At 39.8% G+C, this 22,577-nt stretch overlaps 1 protein-coding gene across 4 annotated transcripts in view; it reads left to right on the top strand.

Annotated features, from left to right (window-relative positions):
- CTDSPL (CTD small phosphatase like) overlaps positions 1–22,577 on the top strand; it is a 58,785-nt gene that overhangs the window by 7,621 nt on the left and 28,587 nt on the right. For 2 of the 4 annotated variants that reach the window (XM_027660650.1, XM_027660649.1), the window contains exons 2-4: positions 11,036–11,190; positions 17,877–17,909; positions 21,166–21,219. In XM_027660650.1, coding sequence (XP_027516451.1) covers positions 11,036–11,190; positions 17,877–17,909; positions 21,166–21,219 — 242 coding nt within the window. The remainder of the gene's footprint in view (positions 1–11,035; positions 11,191–17,876; positions 17,910–21,165; positions 21,220–22,577) is intronic. The other 2 variants (XM_027660651.1, XM_027660652.1) reach the window with 2 other exon arrangements.

Raw genomic sequence — 22,577 nt, 5'->3', positions numbered from 1 at the left:
TAACCTGGACTCCTCCTTGAGAAATCCCTGCAACCAAAGATGCAACAAATAAGTTTATAATCAAAATCTGATGTTTTTATTTTGCTCCGGTTTCAAGTAACCTGTTAAGTGATACTTGCTGCATATGGTGCCTGTAAATGGATTTTAAGAGCGTTTTAGTTGTTACTAACAGCTGGTACTTTTAAATTATAATAATGACTGAAGCATAGATAATACAGTGATTCAGATAAAGTTTCCTCTTCCAAATGAGTGGGATTCCTCTTTGTTCCTTTGTCTCTGGGTTTCATAATGTAGAGAAACTTGGGGAGGGGCAGGGAGGAATGGAGAAAAACAGTAATCATACCAAATAACTAAAACTCTGTTAAAGTCAATGTCTTTTTAAAGTTAAACCACCTCTATTTTTCTTCCAAAGAAAGAAGGTACCTGTTTCATAGTTAGTCATGCACGTTCTATACTCCATTAAGACAAAATCTTTTCCAGAAATTTTATGATTTAGATGGCTTTGGTTCTGTAAAACATGTTGGCAGAAACACCGTTGTTTTACATGGGTACTTTCACACAGGGTGAAGTTTTTGGGATCTGCAGTGAATATCCACAAAACAGCAATGGGTTTGGAGAAATAAGTGGGGATTGGAAATAGGCATCAAAGGAGCTGCAGAGAAAAAGGTGTCCTAGTTTGTTTTTTGCTATTAGGGATGTGTTCTTTTGGGGAGCAAACTTTAGATGAGTGATTTCCCTGGCAGGAATTAGAACTGTAACCTGTCCCAAAATATCCCCAGGGAGTGAATGAAAAATTCATGAGGCGAAATGGAGAAACAAAACTTGCAAAGGAGCACCCTTTAACACATTTTTGCAACGTGAATTTGTTAGAGAAGAGCTGTTCCTAGGAAAGAGAGGAGAAGGCTTGCAAAAATAGACTAATTCTTTGGGTTTGATGCCTTACTGAAGTATTTGCTGCAGAAAGTACCGTAGAGAATGTTGCTGTCTCTATGGGAACATCTTAGGGCTATATTTAGGAAAATTAAATTAAGCTTATTCTCCTCAGATGATCAAGGCTTTGCTAAGGCTTTAATTGGAGGTGTGGTGGTTTTTGGTGGTGGAGGGGAAGAGGTGAGAGGAATTTCTTCTACCTTTGGGTTTGGTGAACCACTTGTCTTATACTTTTCAAGTCAAAAAAAGAAAGAGAACTAAAACTGTCACCTATGTTTGAGTCAACCTTTGTGTGGCAGGAGGCTGGAAAAAGCTCAGCTTAATTTCACAGTTTCTGGTTGTGAATTTGACCATTGGGAGGAAAGAAAACCCTATTAAAACCCTTATAGACATGTGATTATTAAACTGAACAAACTTGATAAGGAAATGAGCTGATTATAGGTCTGGTGTCCAGCAATATTCTTCAGGTTTGGATCTCTCTTTGTCTTGAAGAATTAACAGATTGGGTAAAAACTGTCGGCAGGTGAGGAGCTTGGTGTTTTACACACTGTGTGGTGTATGTGGAGCACTGAAAAAGGGGCTTTTACAGCTTTTTCAGTGACTTCATACTGATTTCATGGCATAACTTCTTGAAGAAAATGCAGCCTTGGGCTGCAGAGCCCCTGTGTGTGTCCGTCTGTCTGTCCATTCGTACTGTGGGCGATAAGAAAACACACTCTCCCAAAAGGCTTTTCTTTAGCTTTATCACTCTCTTTTGTTCGATCAGCATTGGTTCAAAGGCTTTTTTTTTTTTTTATGTTGTTCTTATTAACCCAGCTTTGAATTAAATTAGTGAGTGTGAGGGGACAAACATCCGAGTGCTCGGGCTGTGTGATGGCTCCAGGTGCCGCCTGTTGCCTTTCCTGTGTTGGGGCTGCTCGGGGTTGAGCAAGTTGTTCTTTTCTGCCTTTCCCACCGTGTCCCACGTCAGCACAACCCGAGGCAGAGCCGAGCGGATACTGTACATATTTCTGCTCTGTAAACACACACTTGTTTACATTTGCTTCCTTGCCATTCCGACTGGGATCCTCTCCCGCTGCCTGAGGGGATCAGCCGTGACTAACAAACGCGGAGATCCGGCCATTTTGACCCCGTGTGCTGCTCCTGTTTCCATTTGTTTGTTTCTCCTTCGCCTTCCCTCCCGAGTATTTAACAAATTATTATTAAATATCTTCCAGAATTTATTTTTTAAAGAGGCCAGACTTGGAGAAATTCGAAATAGTTGGGATAGGCAAACATCTGATCTGGTTGCTGTGTGTTGCTTTGTGGTTGAAGACAAAACTTCAGGTGCTGAGTAAAACAGAAATAAGGCAACCTCCTTGTTTAAAAATAGGTGTTTTCTACAGTGCAGAAATCAGTTCTAATTGACTCCTACAGGTTGATCGTGAGCTGCTACTAATATTTGGCAAAATTTTCTTCAAGCAAACCCTCTACCATGTTTACAGCACCCCATGGAACCTCAGCACTGCGGATTTTGCAGCTTTAGACTTGCAGGTCTTTGCTGATCCAGCTTCACCAAACCGTGACGTTACACCAACATTGCAAATACATCGAATTCTTTTTATCAGCAGAAAAGGCCGGGTTGGATTCACGGGCCACATCTGCTGGTGAACTTTGTGCAGTCTATTTCCCCCCCCCCCCTCTTTTACTAGAAGAAAGGTTTGTTTGTTGGCGGCTGCTCGGGGCGGGACAGGAATGTAATGCATGCACAGACTGCGCAGTATTTCCTGTTCAACTGCCGCTCCAAACCCCGGCGCTGGGAAAATCTCCAGATCCAGCAGCTCAGCCTTTTGCTCAAACAACCAAGAAATGCTGCAAGCTCTTCAGGTTTTTTGTTTTTTTTTACAGAAAATATAATTTTTAAAGTGGGTCTTAATGTTGTGCTACTGCTGTAAATGTATCGGTCCGTGGATGTTGCTTCTATAATATTTGTAGATGCGGACTGAGGCAAAAACATTAAGCTTCCTGAAGCACTGTAGGGACAAGGGAGATGGCTCCATAATGTCACTGCAAGAAGTTATGTTTATTTTGTATCACAATACATCTCCATAGCATTGCCTGCATACTTCAGTTAGCCTGGTTTACCACCCCATTGCAAACCGTGGTAATCTTGTGGCACTGGAGCTACTTTTTCGTTGTTTGTTGTATTTTATTTTGCTCTTAAACTGGTTCGAAGCATCGCTTTTGCACTGCATGAGTTCCACTACAGAAGCAGAATATTTTGGTTCAGCAAAGGGGGGGGAAAAAAGCTTGGAGTCTGATCACTTCTGCCAGCGAGCACCAAACTCCAGTGCTGTGACCTGGCCTTGTGTGTAGTGTGAAAGGGAGATGAGGGGAGTTATTTCTTATATTTTTTTTTACCTTTTTTTTTTCCCCACAGTAGTCCTGGTCCTATGTACATGTTTCAGACTGATGGTCTGCTGGTGGAAGGGTGGGGCATGGCTAGTTATTTTATTTACTTTTTGTTTTTAATTTCCTTATTTTTTTTTTTTAAGCAGATGTATATTTTGAGGATTAATATCCATAGGCTTCTCTGGAACCCAGTGCTGTGGCTCTTCTTCCAAAAAAAGCAAATAGTAGGAAAAGATTTGACCGTGAACTGCATATATGTGTGCATATGTACACATTAAAAAACGTTATCTATCCTTGCAGCACCTTTTTTAGGGTGTTCAGCAGCTTCTTAGCCCTCTGTAAAAAGGCAGTGAGTGTGCACGAGTCAGCCTTGAAGACCAGGGCACATCCACCCTGGATGCTCTCCCGTGGGATGGACCAGGTGGATGGATGTGAGGGCAGGACAGGTACTGAACACAGCTTGGATTCTTCTCTAACTCCAAGGAGAAAGCAAGGCTGGATGGGCACATTCAGCTCCCCTTTAAACACTGTCCAACTGTTTATGTAGAAGGCAAAGGCACAGCAGCTCCCCAGCTCGTGTTGCTTGGAGGAGTTACTGGAGGTGGACATCTCCCAGCTTCTCCTTTGTATTCTCATCCATCTTCTGTCCCAGTGGTAGGCAATACAGGCACAAAAATGAAAGTGCTGTGTGTTAATTAGTTCCTTCCTGGATCACGGGAGACCTGCTTATGAGTCCTTTGGAGATACAGATCTACGTGTGCTGCTCCTCCAAATTGGAAGTGGTCTCAGTGCAGCCCTGTCAGCTTGTCAGGCACTTGAGCAGGACAGGAGGTGGGGAAAATCTGCACTGCTTAATTTGAACTTGAAGGTATTTCACTCAGAACATGGTTCAGCAGGTTAATTGGGTTGTTAAAACAGTATTTAACTTCCCAGGTTCATTAAGAAATGTGGATGCCCCTGAAGCAGCAGATCTGCCTTCAGTACTCGGGCTGAATAAATGCAAGAGTTGGGCTCTGACAGATGCATTTCTCTTAACATGGTCTTTCCCAGAAGCAACCCTCCTGACTTTTGGAATACTGCAAGAGGTGTTTAAATCATGGCTTATATGAGAAGCTGACACACGTGAAGGTTACACCATCATATATATATGTGTCCAACCAAACCGCAGTGTGCAGACTGAAGTGTAGCAACAGCTTTAAGGTTTTGGAATTTGCCTTCAGATCTGTCAGGTTTTTGTGCTGTTTTGAGCCTTTTCATGGTTTCTTATCCCTCCTTGTCAGTTAAGAGGCTTCTGTGTACAGTTGCTGGTTTTAACATTTACTGGCTACGATTCATGAAGCCTCACAGTCTGAACAGAGACAGCAGTGCTGAGTTCCCAGTCGTGTCTTAAAAAAGTGACTTTAGAGTTTCACTGCTTTTGATCCTTAAAATATGAGCATCCAATAACCAGTGGTAGGTATTTAATCCACCCATATTTGAGGACTGTAATAAATAATTTACATAGGGCAAAAGAAGGTTTTTTTAGCTTTAGGCTACTGCAACAGAAATGTTTTCGAAGCGTTGTTTGTTTAGGCAGAAGTGCTTTTTATTTTGCACATCTTTAGCTGTCTTGAGTTAACATCCATCCTGATGAGTTTTGTCCTTTTGTCCTAGGTACTGTGTGAAATCGTGTTTTTATAGGACTTTTGGAGGTATGGAAAGCAAACTGTAGTGTTCTGATACCCACTAGGTAACTTCAGTTTGAGTGGGATAAGCTCTTTGTGTGTAACAATCTCATCTTAGCGCAAAGATGCAGTTTCTGAGCTTGTTTTCCAAAACATCATGTCATGGGTTAATGAGGGTAATGTTCCATTTTTCCTAAAATTCCCTAAAATAAATCATATTGACATTTTTTGAGATTCAAGTGCAGTGACCTAAAGAAATTATCTCAGAGATAAAAGCAAGTTACTTGCTTATTTTTCCCCCGTATCCTTACCTGTCTTACATATTTAAACTTTTTTTCTTGCCTGTAACTGTGATCAGCTCCATCCAGAGCAAACTACTAATGCAGTGCGTGTGAAAGTGGTTGGTGGAGAGGGAGAGTTAAATGGTTTGGAAAGATTTTTATTTCACTAAAGTAGTCTGAGATCCCTCCCTTCAAAGTAATAATTTCAGTGGAAAAACCAAAACCTTACATTTATTTAATTATTCTGTTGGAGGGGAAAAAGGTTGCCAGCTTCAGTTGAAATTAAGATAATTCTGGGATATATCATGCTGAATTTAAGCAGAGCAATTTGCCTGGGCTGTACATGTTTGCAGGTTAAACCAGTTGTGGGTGGTTGTTTCAGGTATGTGACAGGGCTGTCGTCTGTGTATTTTCTGCAAAGTTTACGAGGGAGATTGAACCTTTCAATAATAAACCACAGGTGGCATTTAAACCCAAAGTTACACGGGCATCACATGCACATTTGGCACAAAGTATTGTAAAACAATTTTTATCCTGGCCAATACATCACAAAAAGAAGAGCTGTATAAGCAAGTTAATGGTTTGCTATTTAACTGTTTCTGTCTTGAGGCGCGTAGGATATAAAATTTTACTTCTGTAACGAGATCAGATACGACCTCTTAAGAAGTTTGAGAAATTAGGGATTTCTAATCATGTATAGATTTCAAAACTGCTTCCTTTGAAGAAAGGCTTTGTTTAATATCACTTGATTCTGACTGGGGTCTTTCCATCCTGTGTTATAAACAAACTTCTTAGCAGAGAGCTCGTCCGACCCAGATGTTCGGTTTATTGCATTTAGCGAGTTCATCTGTAAGCGGAAAATCTCTTCATTACCCGGCTTATATTATTTGGGAGAACTGGATATTGCATTCATTTAATTAGGAAAAACCCAGCGGTAATTAGCTCACTCATGGCTGCAGAGGGATGGGCTGGAGCCTTCCAGTTATCCCGTGATGGCTTCCTGCAGCAGCGAGGGGTTGGTTGTACGAGGCTGCGCAACAACCCGGGTCTGTAATTTCACACCCCTACAGCAAAATGTGATGGGAGAAGCCCTGAACTAAACTTTTTTAGAATTCAGTGCATGAGGGAAAAATCTTTTCCTTTACTGTGTGGCTTGTGCTGCTGCTGGAACTGTCCTGGTGGGAGAGGAGCAGCACAACCCTTGTGCCTCCCAAGGATGGTCTGTGTGGAGGGAGGTTGGAGGAGATGCTGTAGGTGACTTCTGGTGTTAATTTGTATTATAACATTTGCCTGTAACATTTGGGCTTTGTTGTGGGGTGGTTTTCTTCCTGTTCTCTTTGTCCAGCCACCCAGTATGGTTCCATACTTCCATCTAAGCTTACATGGTACAGTAGTTTATTTTAGAACTTACCTTTATCTTTCCTTGAGCCCCTCCCCAGTCTTAGTGGCTTTATTAGGACTTACCAGAAGACCTTGATAAGCACAGTTCTGTGGACCAGCTTTGAATTCCAGAAGATTCCAGGCAATTCAGGAATTAACATACCCACAAACAGTGCTTGGGTAGCACATGGGTTATGATCAATGAGTCTTGTCCTTAGAAATGGCATCTGGAAATTATAGGTGAGACCCTATACTTCTAAATTAGGAGAAATCTGTACCAGAGGGACTTCCCTTTTGAACAGGAAGAGCTGTGCTCTTTTTTCTGACTCTGGCTACAGGTAACCTTTTCCAAATTCAGATAATTTGACAGAGTGCTCCACTGAAGGCTCTTGCAGACCTCCATGAGATCCCTGGGGAAGCAGTTACACAGGGATCTGTGCAGTCTGCTCTTCAGTGTGGCCTTAAACCACATGGAAAAGGAAATAAGGTGACAAAATTTATAAGGGAAAGGCTTGAGTGTTTGTGCATTTTTATAGATATGTGTGCATGTATGTGCGCCTGTATATACACCTAAAACCTAACTGTGAAGAGTTGTAGGAAGGCAGCTTGATTCTGAATGACTGGCCTTTAAAATAGCAGATGGAATTAAGTGTAGATACATGTGACGTTTTCTGCATGGGAAGAGATAAGAATTCTTGATTTACGTTTGCAGTAATGCCTGAAATATCTACTAATGAAGAGATTTTGGTGTTATAATCAGATCTGAAAAATGACATTATCCCAACGCTCACTTGTTGTAAAACTCAAATAAGATATTAGGAAAGATTAGGAAAGTAAGAGAACAAAGTGTTGTGTGGGTGTATAAATTCATGGTGCTCTCCTTTCATCCTGGATATTGTGTATGTTCTAGTTCCTCCTGCTCAAAAATTTGAATTAGAGACTGTAGAAACAAGGAGGGTCAGAGTTATGAAGCAACTTGACTCTTGGCAGAGCCGTGGACCTTCCTGCCATGGGATGCTTTGGGCACTAAAAGTCAGCGTTGGTTCAAAATGTGATGGGACAAAGCCATGAAAGTGGAATTTGTTGAGAACTGCTCCAGAAATTGAAGTTGCAGCTTCCAAAAGATGGACAGGGGGGAAGGGAGAAAATGTCCCCTAAATTCCATGTGCTGGATACCACTCACACTTGGAGTTTAGCTAATTCAGTTTATCCTTCCAGTGTCATTTACTACCTGGTCTTATCTATAAGCTTTTAAGGAATGACAGGTTTTGTCCTCTGCGGTTTTGCCTTTTTAAAATTTACTGGCATCCAGAATGCCCATATTTATGGTAGTGATTCAATATTAATGCTTCTTTTCACCTTTGTCGTTCTTATATTTGCGCTGTCGCTGCTTTAAGAAAAGCAAATCCAGCAAACAACACAGGGATTGCAGGTGGTTCACTGTAACTAAGGAAGGGGAAAATATTTTCCATGATGCACAACAACTGTCATAGTTGCTAAAAATGAAATATGGTGCGAGTTTTTTCTACTTCTGATAATACCTGTTTGTGTTAATACAGCATGGCACATAAGTCCACTTGAGATCTTCAGTTCCTTACTGCATCCAGAATTATCATTTATTAAATCACAGTAAAGCCTCTATAATACATTATTTTTAAAGAATATCCCTTTAAAATAACATCTGAATTAGTGGAAAGACCTATTTAAAACACCACTGTGTTATGAATGGCAAAATTGTCAAGACTAAAACCAACATGAAGGATTATTTTTCCTAGAACAAATATTTCAGTAAGTGAAAGGGAGTGGCCAGATTTCGAATGTATGATTTGATCCAACTGTTCTTAGAAGGTTTGGACCAATCAGTATTTCTCTTGTCTGAGATTTTTGAATGTTTATTTAGACAGTTTGCTGTTTACTGCCTCTTTCTGTGGTAAGTAGAGGAGATACAATTTAGTTCTGGTGGTGGTGTTCCCATTGATCTACTGCAAGTTAAAAGTTTAAACATGCTGCTTGATTCATACCTGCATTCAAATGGCATTATTTGCCCTCATATTCTTAAATAGAGGCTGGAAACAATATAAAAATTATGAGGAAGGTTTCTGTGGGAACAGGACACACAGCATTGTCCTTCCCGTTCTAATTTCAGCATATTTCAATTTTTAATGTCGGAAAGGAGTTCTCCTTGCCTGGATTATATTGCAGCAAACTTGCTTGTGCTTGCAATACCAGTTTTCTTGCTGTTTTAAAAAAGTCCTTCCCAGCTGCCCAGGCATCCTTTGGGGATTTCTGAACTCATGTTGCTGCAAACAGAATGTGACAATCTGAGAATGAGTCTTTTACTGTAACTTGTAACCAGCAGTGGCCAGAGTTGTGTGTGTGTTTTCTGTTTGACTGGAGTATTGATAAGCAGTGTTAGACTGGTTTCAGTTTACAAATGCCTTTTAAAGTAATGAAACACCTTCCTTAAGCTCATGGACATTCACAAATCTGTGCACAGTTCTGACTTTATTCTCTTATCTGAGCACTTTTTAAATGGTGTGAGTTTTTATAGACTTTTAGTTTTTGATACTGGTACACTTTCCTCTTAAGAGCAGTGAGTAACTGAACCTGAGCATTGCTTACTGCAGAATTGTAAAATAGTTTGGGTTGGAAGGGATATTAAAGACAATCCAGTTCCGATCCCTCTGCCATGGGCAGGGACACCTTCCATTAGCCCAGGTTGCTCCAAGCCCTGTCCAACCTGGCCTTGGACAATTCCAGGGATGGGGCAACCACAGCTTCTCTGGGCAACCTGTACCAGGGCCTCCCCACCCTCACAGGGAAGAATTTCTTCCTAATATCTAATCTAAATCTCTCCTCTTTCAATTTAAAATGGTTCCCCCTTGTCCTATCGCTCTCTGTCTGTGTAAAAAGTTGCTCTCCCTTTTCTTTGTAAGCCCCCCTTTACAGACTGGAAGGCCACAAATACAGACTGTATGGAGATCAGAAAATCACTGTTGGACTTGTTGGGCACCTCGCAGGTGCTTTTAGAGGTGGAAGCCTGGATGTCTAACTTATGCTGGGCCTACAAAATCAGAAGATTTAGTTTCTCTTTTCAGAGAGTACTTGAAAGGTCACTCAGAATCTGTTTTATTTGACTTTCTTGTCAGAGCACACTTGTGAACCTGCACACCTTCAGAGCATGATGGAATCCATCCCTCAGGTTTTCCAGGGAGATCATTTCCATTCTACACACAGCTCCTTCTTCCACTGAAATTTTCTTTATGTATTAATAATTGCATTATTTGTGTTGATATATTTGTACATTCAGGTAGATGTGGCAGTCCCCTAATAATCTGAGAGGGGAGGAAAGATGGGGAATTGTATATTGATGTGTGTGGTAGGACTCGCTGAGAATTCCACTCACCCTCTAACTTTGGGATGGAGGAGTGTTTGGTTTTCTACCCAGCACAGGAAACAAATACTTCTAGGTAGGTAATACCTAGAAGTATAACAACAGATCATTTAAAATATTTGGTGATCAAATGAAATATTACTTAAAATACTCTAAAACTTTTTTCAGCTCTTCTGTCTTACTCCATTTTATTTTAATGTGCATTCAAGATTTAATTCTCAGGAGTTTGAATCCGAGGGGAATCCCCAGATGTCCTACGTGCAATTCTTTCCTCCAAACTGCTTTTTATCTACAGTTTTCAGTCTTTAAAAATGCTACACTTGCTTTCAGTGAGCTGTATGTAATTTTTTACCAAGCTAGTATTTTTTTTCAATCCTGGTGGACCAGTAAACAAGTTGAAAAGCAAGGCCAGGGCTCCTGTTTATTTAGTAACACCCTCTGCGGCCTTGTTCCTGCAGCCAGTGGTGCAGCTCCCAGCACTGCCTCTGTGTTGTGTCTTTTTGTCCTCCAACAGTACTGTCAAACAGTAACAGAGGAAACCCAGAAACATCTCAGAGCTTTTCCTGGCCCTTGCAGGAGTTTTAAATGTTCCACACATGATGCTGTATTTGGATGGAAACTATGCCCGGGCATCAGCAGGTGTTTAGTGGGTTTCTTTTGGTTTAGATATTCTGTTTCCTCAGTCCAGAGACACAATTTAACAGCAAGTTATTGTGTGTATTTGCATTATTTGCTTTGGATATTGCTTGGAAAACTCCCAGTGTAGTGTCTCAGTATGATTGTAGTGGGCTGACATCACCATATGAGTCTAACAAGGGAAAAATGTGTTGATTTGGAAGTGGGTCTCAGCATGATGGAGAATCTCTGTAAGATTATCTTGCTAAAGACTTCTGAGTATAATAACTATGCATCTTCAATGCAGTTGTTGTGGTCTGGAAAACCAGGTCTGTATACATGAATTTATTTTTCTGCTGTGTGTTTGTTTTTTTCCCCAGTGTCCCAATGTAATATCAGCTTGAAGAAGCAGAGGAGTCGAAGTATCTTTAGCACCTTATTCTGCTGCTTTCGTGACTACAATGTCGAACCACCATCTACCAATAGCACCAGTGCTCTGCCTCCTTTGGTGGAGGAGAATGGAGGACTTCAGAAGGTCAGGATTTTATCTTATTTTGCTGTCATATGGGTCTTTTGTAACCGAGGTTTAACTCTGCTCCCAGGGGTTTGTCTTAACCTGAGGGAAACCTGTTAAGATTTAGAGAAAAAATTACTGTTTTGGTGGTGAATTGCTAATACTTTCTATTCAACTGCAGTTTAAAACCAGTATTTCCATAGACAGTGTTGGCAGTACTAATTTTATAAGCAAACAACATTTAAAACCTGACTTAAGACACTAAAAAAAGGTAGATCATAAAATTTCAGCTGCTGAGTTGTCTCTGGCTTTGGTTCCCTTTCCTGATTACAGGAAGGTTAAAATGTGTCCACTGGAGCGTAGTGGAACCTTTTAAATATCACTTAAAAGGGGTTTTAGTGGCAGAAAAAACAAATCAACAGGAGGGAGAACCATTATTTGGACCTTTTTCCCTAAACAGTTCACTTCTATTTAATACACACTGAATCCAGAATTACCAGCTTTTGACCGTTTTTCCATATTATTAAGCTTTGTTTACCTAATAAATGAACTGATAGAAATTTTAACACTTCAAAGCATTTTGTGTAACGGCAAAATGTTACTTTGATTGAATTCTATTAATTACATTGCTTTGCCATATTCATAGAATCACAACACTAATGATTTTATATGTTCTTTTTAATTCTGATAACACTGAGAGCATTTGTCTTATGAACTGAAGAATTTCAGTTCAATATGGCAAACATAGGAGTGCCATCTCTTCCATACAGTTTTCCAGGACTTTGAAATTGGACATATAGTTGTATCCATGGTGGGGAATAATAGCAGAAATGGAGATGACAGAATCACCCTCCTGCTTTTCATGTAATTTTTCATGTCTGATGCAGTGGATTCCTTACCCGCCTTTGTCCAGTCCATTTTATCCTGGCTTGGATTTTGCTGGTTATGTTTAAATTCTGAAAAGCTCAGGAGAAAGAGCAGAGGAACTGCTTGGTGAAAGCAGATTAAAGTGATGGAGACTGAGAGTACGTGTGGAGGTGAAGTCTGAACTGGAGCAGTTCATGCTGAAACTGCTCATGCAGAGGTGAAGTGCCCTGAGAATTCTGCCAAGAGGAGGAATTGTACATGTATTTTTAGACTTACTCTGCTAGCCAAGGTACATTCTGACTGAAATGAGGGAAATCCAGCCTGGATGTGCTGAAGGGAAAGCTGAGTGGTGTGTAGCATGTGCACACACATTCATCTGAGAAACAAAAGGAGTGGGAAACTAATAAAATTTCCCTTTCCACTGTGCTGGAGAATGGAAAGTAGGCTGAAGTGAGACTACTGGCAAAACTACAGCTGAGAGAGAATGGGAGTTCATTAGAAAGAAAAACATAAAACAGAGTTTATTTTTTGCTACAGAAAACATGAGTAAAAATGGTCTGGAGTCGGTAGTTTCCAGATTGTATTTTGTAAAACACTTAATTACTTTCTAAATAAATCTTATGTCTTGAGTGAGTGATTGGCTCGTGTGTTCACACAAGTTTCCATCTCCACTCTGCTGCCTCAGTGAGCAGTTTTGGAGCTGTGCAACACTTGCACACAAGACCAAGACACAAATCACAGCATTTGTAGAATTAGCAGATTAAAACTTGAGTAGAAAACTTCAAGGAGTATGTGGAAGAGAAGCATTCATAGAATTACCAGGTTAAAACTTAAGAGAGTTAAAAAATTCAAGGAACATGTTGAAGAGAGTTTAATTAAAGAGTGTTTTTTCTTAAATTGAGTGAAAGGCAGTCAGATACTCAAACCTTTGTAAAAGAAATCAAGTACAGCTGAACTTCTAGGTGGTTCTTCAGTGCAAAATAAGTCTGTGACATGGCTATTTTAAATGCAGTATTAAAGACTAATAAGCTTTTATGTGTTTTTATGTGCTGTTTTTATTGAGTACTAACACAGTGTAAATAAGAAATTCTTTAAAGAAAGAAAAAGAGCATTGAAGACTTGGGTATGTTTGAATATTGTTACCCTGTCAGGCTGGTGCTTTTTGCCAGGAGAGCTGTTTTAGAACTGTGCAGGCTGCTTGAATTTGATGGAGTTACACTGAGCATCTTGTCTATATTCAGAGATTATAAGTAATGGGGGAAAGTACATGCAACACTGGGCTTTGGATTCTAAATTGGTGAAATTAAGTGTCCAGGAATGACCAAATTACCAGTTTCAGGAAAAAACCCAAAGGTTGACAACACATTGCTTAAACTCCTCTGCTGTTAAATTAAAGCTCTTTTTTGCATTATTCTTATTGCCCAGGTTAGAATTCTGTTGAACTGCTGCTCAAATGATCACTTACTTATATCTGGTATCTCATTTATATGTTTTATAAATTAATTACCACATCACAGTTCACCTCTGGCCATGGCCCAGTCAGCTCATGTGTTGTGACCCTTTCCTTCAAAAATGGACAAAGAACATTGCTCAATAAACAGTTACCACTAGAAACTCATATAAAATGGCTTGGATGTACTTTCCTTCTGTCTTTACTGTTCAGTGGAGTTGTTACATGAAAACTGGTGATAAAGACTTCAGAGGAGGGGAAGGAGTGGGGAAGACAACTGCTGGTTTCACAGGAATTCAGTGTTTGTTCTGTGTTACTTCTGGCATATTCTTGAACCTGATGTGACAAACTGACTCCCTTGTAATCAGGAATCTTGATTCTTTAAATGCTGACCTGTTCAAAAGGAAGGAAATCAGGGGAGAGTATTCTATAAAGTAATTGGAAACACAGTTGTGAAATTTTGTTCAGAGTAATTGTATTGTGTGATTTTATTATTATTATTATTATTATTATTGTTATTATTATTATTATTTGGCTGTACTAGAAAAAATGAAATCAGTGCTTCAGATTAATCAGTGCTTCAGGTTAATCAGTGCTTCATGATGTGACTTGATGATGCTTGACATGTCAAGTGTCATGTCACTTCATAGGATTGGAAGAAACCCCAAATTGAGCATGGTTTTGAATAAACAATTTTTTTCAGCACTGACTTCTGTTCTGCTAGGGGGAAAAAAAAGCCCAAAAACTTCTTTAAAGTATTGAGTTCACTTTTAAACCTTCTCCTCACAGAGCAGCTGCTTGTCCAAGTGTGACTCTAATACTGGTAATGAATGGTCCATTCTGTCTCTAAAGTTTCAATACAACATTTTTTTCAACAATAACTTGTATTTACTGAAACTGTGGTATATTTGTTTTTCTTAAAATGCAGCAGCTATTTAGCACAGCATGAAGATGTATTGTGGAGATGTAATGTCTGTGACAGTGGGTATATCAGCCTGCCTGCAGCTTGGATGCTGAGCCAGATGTGTCACTGGGAGCACACAATGTTCAACCTCGTGAAACCCTTGGTAATTTTTTCCTGCCTCCTCAGCAGCAGGCAGCTCCCCAACACCTTCCAGCCACATTTTTTTGTTTAGAGGCCAGAGCGTTGGAAGAGGGGAATTATTTTTTGTTTTCTTCTGAATAAATTCAAGTCTTAATTCCTATTCTTCTGTTGGCAACTTGACTCAATTTGTGCGTTTTCTGGGCGTGCTTCTGGATGTAAGTTTTTTTCCTTCTGGGTAAAGTCTGTTATCTGAGTTTTGAGGTGTTTGCAGATAACAGATTTCATTCACTCAGGCTACAAGGAGTGGGATCCAGATAGAGAGAGGTGAAAACAGCTAGATGCAAAATAGCTTTTTGTTCCCTCTGCTCTCAGCCGTGGTGGGTGAGGCAGCTCTGACAAGTCTATCGGCACTTTGCCATTTCACTCACAACCCACTTCCACTGGAGTCATCCTTGCTTTTGTTTCACAGTGAGATCCAAATCAGGCAGATGGCTCTTGTTAACGAGATGAAGCATGAATGAGGGAAGGTTTTTTTATACTTGTTGGATTAGAGGAGAAGGTCTTGATCCACACTCAACAGGGAAGAAGACAGAATTAGGAGGAGGTTTATTCTGGGGGCAGCAGCTGCCCCTGCTGCTTTCCCTGTAGCTGCGTTGCCACCTCACCCATGCTGACAACTACAAAAGTCAGGGCTCCTTCTCCCCACTGCTTTTTGCTGCACCACCATCTCCAAGGTGATGCTGGAAAGCTGTTTTGATGACCTATGGTCGTGTCTCCAGCACTGTTCTCTGCTTCAGGAATCTGTTTTTAACACAGTGCAGGGAAAAGGATCTTCTCTATCCCACGTGAATATGGTCCAGCAAAATGAGAAAAACAGCTTGTAGGGAGCACGTTCTTGAGGGCAAAGTAGTATCTCCTTCATGCAGGAGACCTTGAGGAGCAGCATGAGCTCTCTTTGAGGAGGAGACCATCAATGACACGTTTTCTGAATGGATGTGGAAGCCACTCTCCAGTGTGGAAGAAGATAACTGAGATTAACGTAAATCCTAGTACTTTTTCTCCTGCTTAACCTTTGCTGATCTGAACAAGAAAATTCCTAATGTTTGGTTCTGTTGGCCAACATCAACATGTGGTATGGAATATCTGTTTAGAAAACAAAACCCCCTCTGCATAGCTGTGCTTGGTTCCTCTCTCACTGCTCACTCGTTCTGACCTTCTTTGCCTCCCAAAAAGTCCTCCATATTAAGAGGCAAAGCTTGATATTGAAAGTCAATGAAAGAGTCCAGTAGTAACTGTATTACTGTTTTTGAAGAACCTGTCATGGTCTAGAATACACTTTGTCTTAAAGAACTGGATATGATGAAGCTGATCAAAATAACAGATTTTTCTCTAAAATGAAACAGCTCCTTATCTTTGAATACAGACTGTTCTCAAAAAAAAAAAAAAGCAAAATAATGTGGCCTGTCACTTGGTGCTCATTGATCCCACACAAGACCACAGACAGCATTAATGAACAACATGGTACTGGAAATGTTGTGTCTCTAAACCAAAATTACACAGCTAAGGGAAAAGATAGGATTTATCATTTCATCTGTATATAGTGTGCCGTGAAAAAAAACCCAAAACCCAACCCTGATTTCAGTGGTTGGACAAATCAATTCCTGGGTTATTTTAGCGATACAATAGGGAAATTTTGGCATTCTAGGAACAGCTTTGTCCTTGTTCCCAACGTGAGGAGCTCGTGGAAAGCCTTCAACAAATGCAGTCATCTGTCATGTATTTCAAACGATACCGGTATGACCTATTCCCCTTCCTGTTCCAAGGCATTAGGAAATGAGGCAGGACACTTTTAAGAAGTTTCCCATAGCAGGCTTGTTTTTAAAAAACATTTGCCTGTTGGTGAGCACTCACAGTTTCCCAGCAGACTCGTGCAGTTATCTTTCTGCTTCTTTTTTGCTGTTCTCATCTTTACCTTTTTGATGTTAGCAGAGGTGCTTTTAGGGTTCCTCTTAGGAAATTTACTTGCTTTTTTATTATTATTATTATTATTATTATTATTATTTAAGAAATTCTGTGAGAAAAAAAAAGCAAACAGTAATGCACCTCCTGTAGCAGCTTCAATTTTGGATTCCCATGGAAGTCAGTTCTGCTAACAGAACATCAACTTACTGAATTATAATCTTTTTCTTTTCTTATTGCTGTTGCCCTGAGGGAAACTTGGATTCTTGCCAGTTTATGTGTGTGTGTGTTTTTCTAGAAATCATTGGTACTTTTTACTAGTGCAGAGGTTTTGATAGTTCGCGGCAGTTGCTGCTCTCTAGTTGCTTCTTCAGCTTCTCAGGATTTTGGTCGAACTTCAGTAAAAATTTCTGATGTTTTAGCACTAAAAAAAGAGGGCTTTAATATTGAATTACTTCTGTCTGTCAGAGATGCGTCAACACTGTAGTAAGACATCAAAACAAGTAAGCACAAGAGTCCTTCAGCTGGAAAAGGCCGTGCTAATGTTGAAAACAGCTCTTTCAGTAATTGCTCTGCTGGAAGTCAGAGCCTCTGTTGTCCAAGTTTTCAAGAATTAAATCACCTACCTAAGTAATATCTATGCTTGAAGGATCAGCTTCCTTTTTTTTTCTTGTGCTGTGCCTACCAAAAAGCAAATATTTGTCCCCATTTTCCACAATCCCTTACGTATTTGGGTCAGTGACCCTGTGACCAACCTTTCTCCATTTTGGGCCTGTCCTTGTCTCTGTATATCAGGACCCAGGAAGGGAAGAAAAAGTCAAGCTGGCCAAGACTTTCTTGCCTTCTCACAAGTACATAACAAAAAGTGAGACCATGGGAAGAGCTGTGATACTGTTGCCTCTTTCTGGGTGAAGAAAGTGAGATTTCTTGGGTTAGTTTTTATATTGCCTGGGCAAAAAATGCTGTTTTTTCTGAGTCAGTTGTCTCAAGTGAAGTTCAGTTCAAGGAGTGGGTTTCTGCCCTGCTACCAAGGTCTGGCTCAGCCTCTTGCTGCTGCAGTGAAAACTGACAAATATACCCATTAGTAGATCTTAAAGCTGAAAGAGTTACAGTAAATACAGGTACTTTCTAATTGCCATCTCTTATTAATCATAGCATGGGTTTTACCAGTCCAGTCTCCTAAAAATCATAAATACCAGTGTACTAACAGATCATTCCAGCAACTAAAATGCAAGACCCTGTTTTTATTTTTTTTACCCTGGTTTCTTGAATAGTTTGAACTTTTGGTTTAAAATGTTTGAGTGCTACATTTACTGCTCCAGACCTTTGTTCTACCCTTTAAAAGCCATTACCCTTACAGTGATTTTTTTTTTTCTTTTTCCCCAGGGTGACCAGATGCAGGTCATGCCTATACCAAGTGTATGTATTTTTATCCCTTTTTCTTTTAATAATTTTCATAACTTTTGCTTTGTTTCATCTTATGTTGCAGTCTAACAGGTCTGTTTTGTGTTGCATGTTAACAAAAGGATTTTATGTTCTGTCTGTGATGTTGTATACTCAGAGATGAATTGAACTGCACGTGTTCCACAGGGACTAAAAGAAGAGTTTGGGTTTTATGTGGATTTCATCTGAATTTTTACCATTTTGGAAATGCTTGAAGTGCTCTAAAAGTTGAAGTTACTTATTTTAATAGAGGCAAAAGGTGACTCATCACCACTATGTGAGACACAGTTACAAAAACCTTTTCCTCTCATTTTTCCCAGTATTCCAGTTGAAAGGAAGAGTTAGAAACTGTGAAACTTATTTGAAACAAGTCACTTCAGGAAAACAGTGCACTGACTAGAGCTGCATTACTGCCCTTGTTTGAGATGATGCTCTTGGTATCAGCTGCTGTTTTATGGGCCTTAGTATTTCTGTTTATCTTGCCTGGATTAAACTTGGAATGCTGTTTGGCATCTGAATTATTTCTCAAGGCTAAATAAAAGGAAGGGGAAAAAAAGAAGTTCTTCAAACTGAAGCTTTTAATTTAATTAGTTTTAACCTTTTTTGGTCAAAAAGCTGCTCTTTTTTGCCTTTTTTTTTTTATGAGGATGAAGGCTTAGGCTTTTTAAAACTGAAAATTCTTTTTTTTTTTAGCTCCTTTGCTGTTTATAATACTTTATTATGCAGAGTTTTCCAGAAAATAGCAGTGCTGATGTGTGGAGTTACTGACACAGACCTCTTGTTTGAGATATTTGGTAGCCTTTAAAGACCTGGATACTCCCCAAGATACCATTTTTTTTATTTCTTTCCCTTCCTTCTCACGTAGCCCAACATTATAAAACCTCCTGTAAGAACCCTGCCCATGCTGCAGAGCAGAAGTGTCAGGAGCTCACTGTGACTGTGCACATCTTCCCTCTCTCACCAGTTTTTCTTGGATTTAGGAACTGTTGGGAATTACTTTTTGTTGCTTACCTGGTATTTCTCATATGGCTCATGCATAGATTTGTGTGTCTGAATACACACATGTTCATGCATGGAATTTATCTATATGCAAGTCTAGAAAAAGAAAAGTTTGGATGGGTGAAAATACTGATCCCTGAATTACTTTTCTTTTTACATACCTGCCAAATTCAGTTAGGTGACTGTAGTTGCTCTGCTGGTAGTTATTTGAACACGAAACATGTTCTGGCTGTGCTCTGACCTGGAATAAAATCTTTGCTAAGGGTGAGTGTAGGTATTAACAGGAAAAGAATTCAAAGAGAACAAAATTTTGAAATTATAAATGAGTACAGCTCTGACAGGTACAGCAGTGAAATGAGATGCTTTGTTAGGACATTGTCTTTGCAGTGTTAAAGCAGTGCTCTGTTAGATTTGGGTACTGGTAGGGAAATGAATGATTCAAGAAGGGATTTCTTTTTTTTCCTTCTTTTTTTTTCTTTTTAAGCTCAACTGTAATTTTGCTGACCTATATTCCCAGCACTTTAATAAGGCAGTAAAATTAACTTATCTCTGCAGTCATGATGTAGAGTTCTCAGCAAGCAGGTGACTTTAAAACACACTAATTCCCCTTCCCTGGTGCCATCTGATGCTCCTTCCAGCAGGACATTGGGAGTGTTGTCAAGCAGCCATCGCCCGCGGGCAGTTGTGTGACATTTACTCTCCAGTATCACAGTGCTCCTGGCTGTCAGACAGGGCCCAGCCAGCATTAGTATGTCAGCATCTAAATAAAGGCACAAGTGAGCTGCACGTGGAGAAAGTGGTAGGAAAGAAAATGCAACGTTATGTTAGGAAAAAAACACCTAAAATTAGTGTTTCTCTGCCAGTCTTCCAAGGGCTGTTTGTCCAGAGGATCCCTCTGAGACAACTCTGAACTGTGTGTTTTGAGACCCATTAATGCAGAAATTCTTGATGCTCTGCTACATAGGGGTGAGAACTGGGCTGTTTGAACTGTGTGGCTTGTGCAAACCAGGAGGAAAGTCTTCTAAACACGGAGCGAGTTTGGTCACAATTAAGTGGACATTTACTTTTTACAGGGCTTGTTGCAAATGTCATCACTTCAAGTGCTTAGAGAACCCCGTAGCGACTCTGAAAAGTGCTCTGTCCACTCCCCCACTCATTAAAGTTTCAAGTGGAAACCTCCAGTCAAAATAGGAGGATTTTTGGAGCTTTATAATGCCTGTTTAAAACCTGGCTGTCTGCTGAGATCACCTGTTTGAAAGCTTCCATTGCTTTATGTGCGTTTTGTGTTGCTTTTCGATGCATTTATATGTGCAATGCAGTGAAAGAGATCTTCTGCTAAGCAGATTTGTCCTGTATTAATGGCAATTAATTTAAAGTTAATTGAGTTAATATGGATTTTTTTGCTTGGTTATTGATAGAGGTAATTGCTGAGGAAGAAACATTCCAGCTTTAGGTTAGATTCTTCAGAAAATAGAACCAGCATTACTTTGGGGGGTTTTAAAATATGAACTTCATCCTATTTGTATCTCATATAATCATACAGTGGTTTGGGTTGGAAGGGACTTTAAAGGTGATCTGGTTCCAACCCCTAAATCAAAGTAGACCCATAGCAGCTTTGTTGTTTTTAATTCTTTTGAACAAAGAGGTAGATGGAAATACAAAGCCACACTCAGGCAACATCCTGAATAGTTGTTCAGTATAACATACCACTGGTAAAGGAGTGGTACCAGAATTACCCCTCAGAATCCCTGCAGAAGTTAAATCTTATCACTGGGATTTTCACTTGTCCTCACGTACATTTAGACAATTCCTTGTTATAACTTACAGAAGAAATTTTGGGAACTGCCTGTTCCATAACAGGAGCTGGCACCTCCTGGCATCTGTGTTCTAAGTAGAAATCATTTATCTTCTATAAGAGTATTTCTCTGTGTAATTGCTGGGAGAAGCTGTTAGCTCTGTGAAGTGCAACCCAGAGCGTGAGTTGAAGGGAACACGAACAGTGAATTAGTGTGCTGCACTTAGGCTCGACAACATTGCCAGTGTAGGAAACAAAAAAGGGCTTATTAATTCTGATACTTGTCTCTGTGGGAAATATGGGCCTACAGGGAAGAAAGCTGATGATTGTTTTATACAGTAAATTTCTGAAAGATTTGTGTTGACCAGCTGTTTATGCTTCAACCAAAAGTCCTGTTCTCTTGCCACCACCACCCCCTTTTTTTTTTTTTTTTCTTAGGGAATATACTATTTCCACGGGACTGAAGCAGTGCAGCAGTCGTTTCACTACAAGGTCTGTTGAGCTGATCAGCCATGAGACCTGGCTGGAATGCATAAATCCCAAACAGTGACTAGTTTAACTTGTATACAATTTATGTCTTGTTGGAATTGAAGACCAAGCTAGGACTTAAAAGTACTGAGAGACCACGTGTTATTTTTCTGCTGAGTTCTGTGGAAGTCTGCAGCCTTTCAGAGAGTATTGCATAGTAAATATGAGTTGCTGTTAGCCACTATTAAATATTCTTAATCATCTTAGATGTCTTTAAAACTACTATGTGGGGAAAAAAAAAATTATAAAAGATCCATAACTATTAACTATGGTGGAAATCTGGTAATTAGAACTCTTCTTGGATATGTCTCTGTTAATGAAGAAATTAAAATACAGTGTTGAGTAATGCTTGTTTCTGCCTCAAAGCTTTGCTACTCTTGGCATGTGGAAATTGCTTTAGGTCAGAAAACTTGAACAGCAAAACAAATGGACTGATATTTAACATACAAATCCTTTAAGTTCCTAAAGCCTCAAAAATGCCATCCGTGCTCCAGAGTCCTACACCAGCTATTTAGCAGCCTCACAACTTGTAGTGACTTCAGCTCCAGAATAGTTTCCTTATCCCTGTTAGATTATCAGGGGTGCAGATGTGTTTTCACAATTGAGGGCAACGGAGGCACGGGTTGTGAAATGGAAAACGCATTTCTTCTGAACTTCAAATGTGTGAACTTAGGGAAGCTGGATCAGATCGAGCCCAAGATGCCAAAACTTGTAGGAGGGTTGGTGTTTCCCCAGGAAAAACCTTGAGGGTTAGTCTTGTTAGGTAAAGTTAGGTCAATAACTGCACATTATTTCTTTATGCAGTACTGAACAGGGAGAAAAACTCTTATCACTGCTTTTGAGAAAGCAGAGGGTGCAGGTGACTGAAGAAGATGGGCAGGGGTTGTCTCAAATGCAGTCAAGGAATTCAGGTTATCAAGAGTTGAAGGTTCTCACATTTTGTAGTCAGTCCCTGCTGGATGTCCATCCTTTTCTTGATGACAAGCATAACAGTTTCCAGATAAAAAACTAAAGATACCTTTGATTAGACAGGGCTCCTATTTTTCATAGCATAATTTGATGTGGAAGAATATCTATTCCCATATATTTTTCATAGCTATAGGTATTTTCAGTTTGATAAAAAATTCATATAGCAGGAGGAATTTCTGGGTTTGAACTGCTGGTGCAGATTAACATAGTCAAAAATTTGAACTAGATACAGTTCTAAGAGCACAAAAATGAACTGAACTATTATTTAAAAAGAAAAAATATGCTTAAGGTTTCTTGAGATGTTCCTCCTTTTTTTGCATCTTCAAAAAGACAAGAAATCAGTATCAGAACGT

Source organism: Corapipo altera, unplaced genomic scaffold (genome assembly GCF_003945725.1).
Source record: "Corapipo altera isolate COAL_440 unplaced genomic scaffold, ASM394572v1 126, whole genome shotgun sequence".
NCBI classification, from domain to species: domain Eukaryota; kingdom Metazoa; phylum Chordata; class Aves; order Passeriformes; family Pipridae; genus Corapipo; species Corapipo altera.
This window is presented reverse-complemented; position numbering and strand designations above follow the sequence as displayed.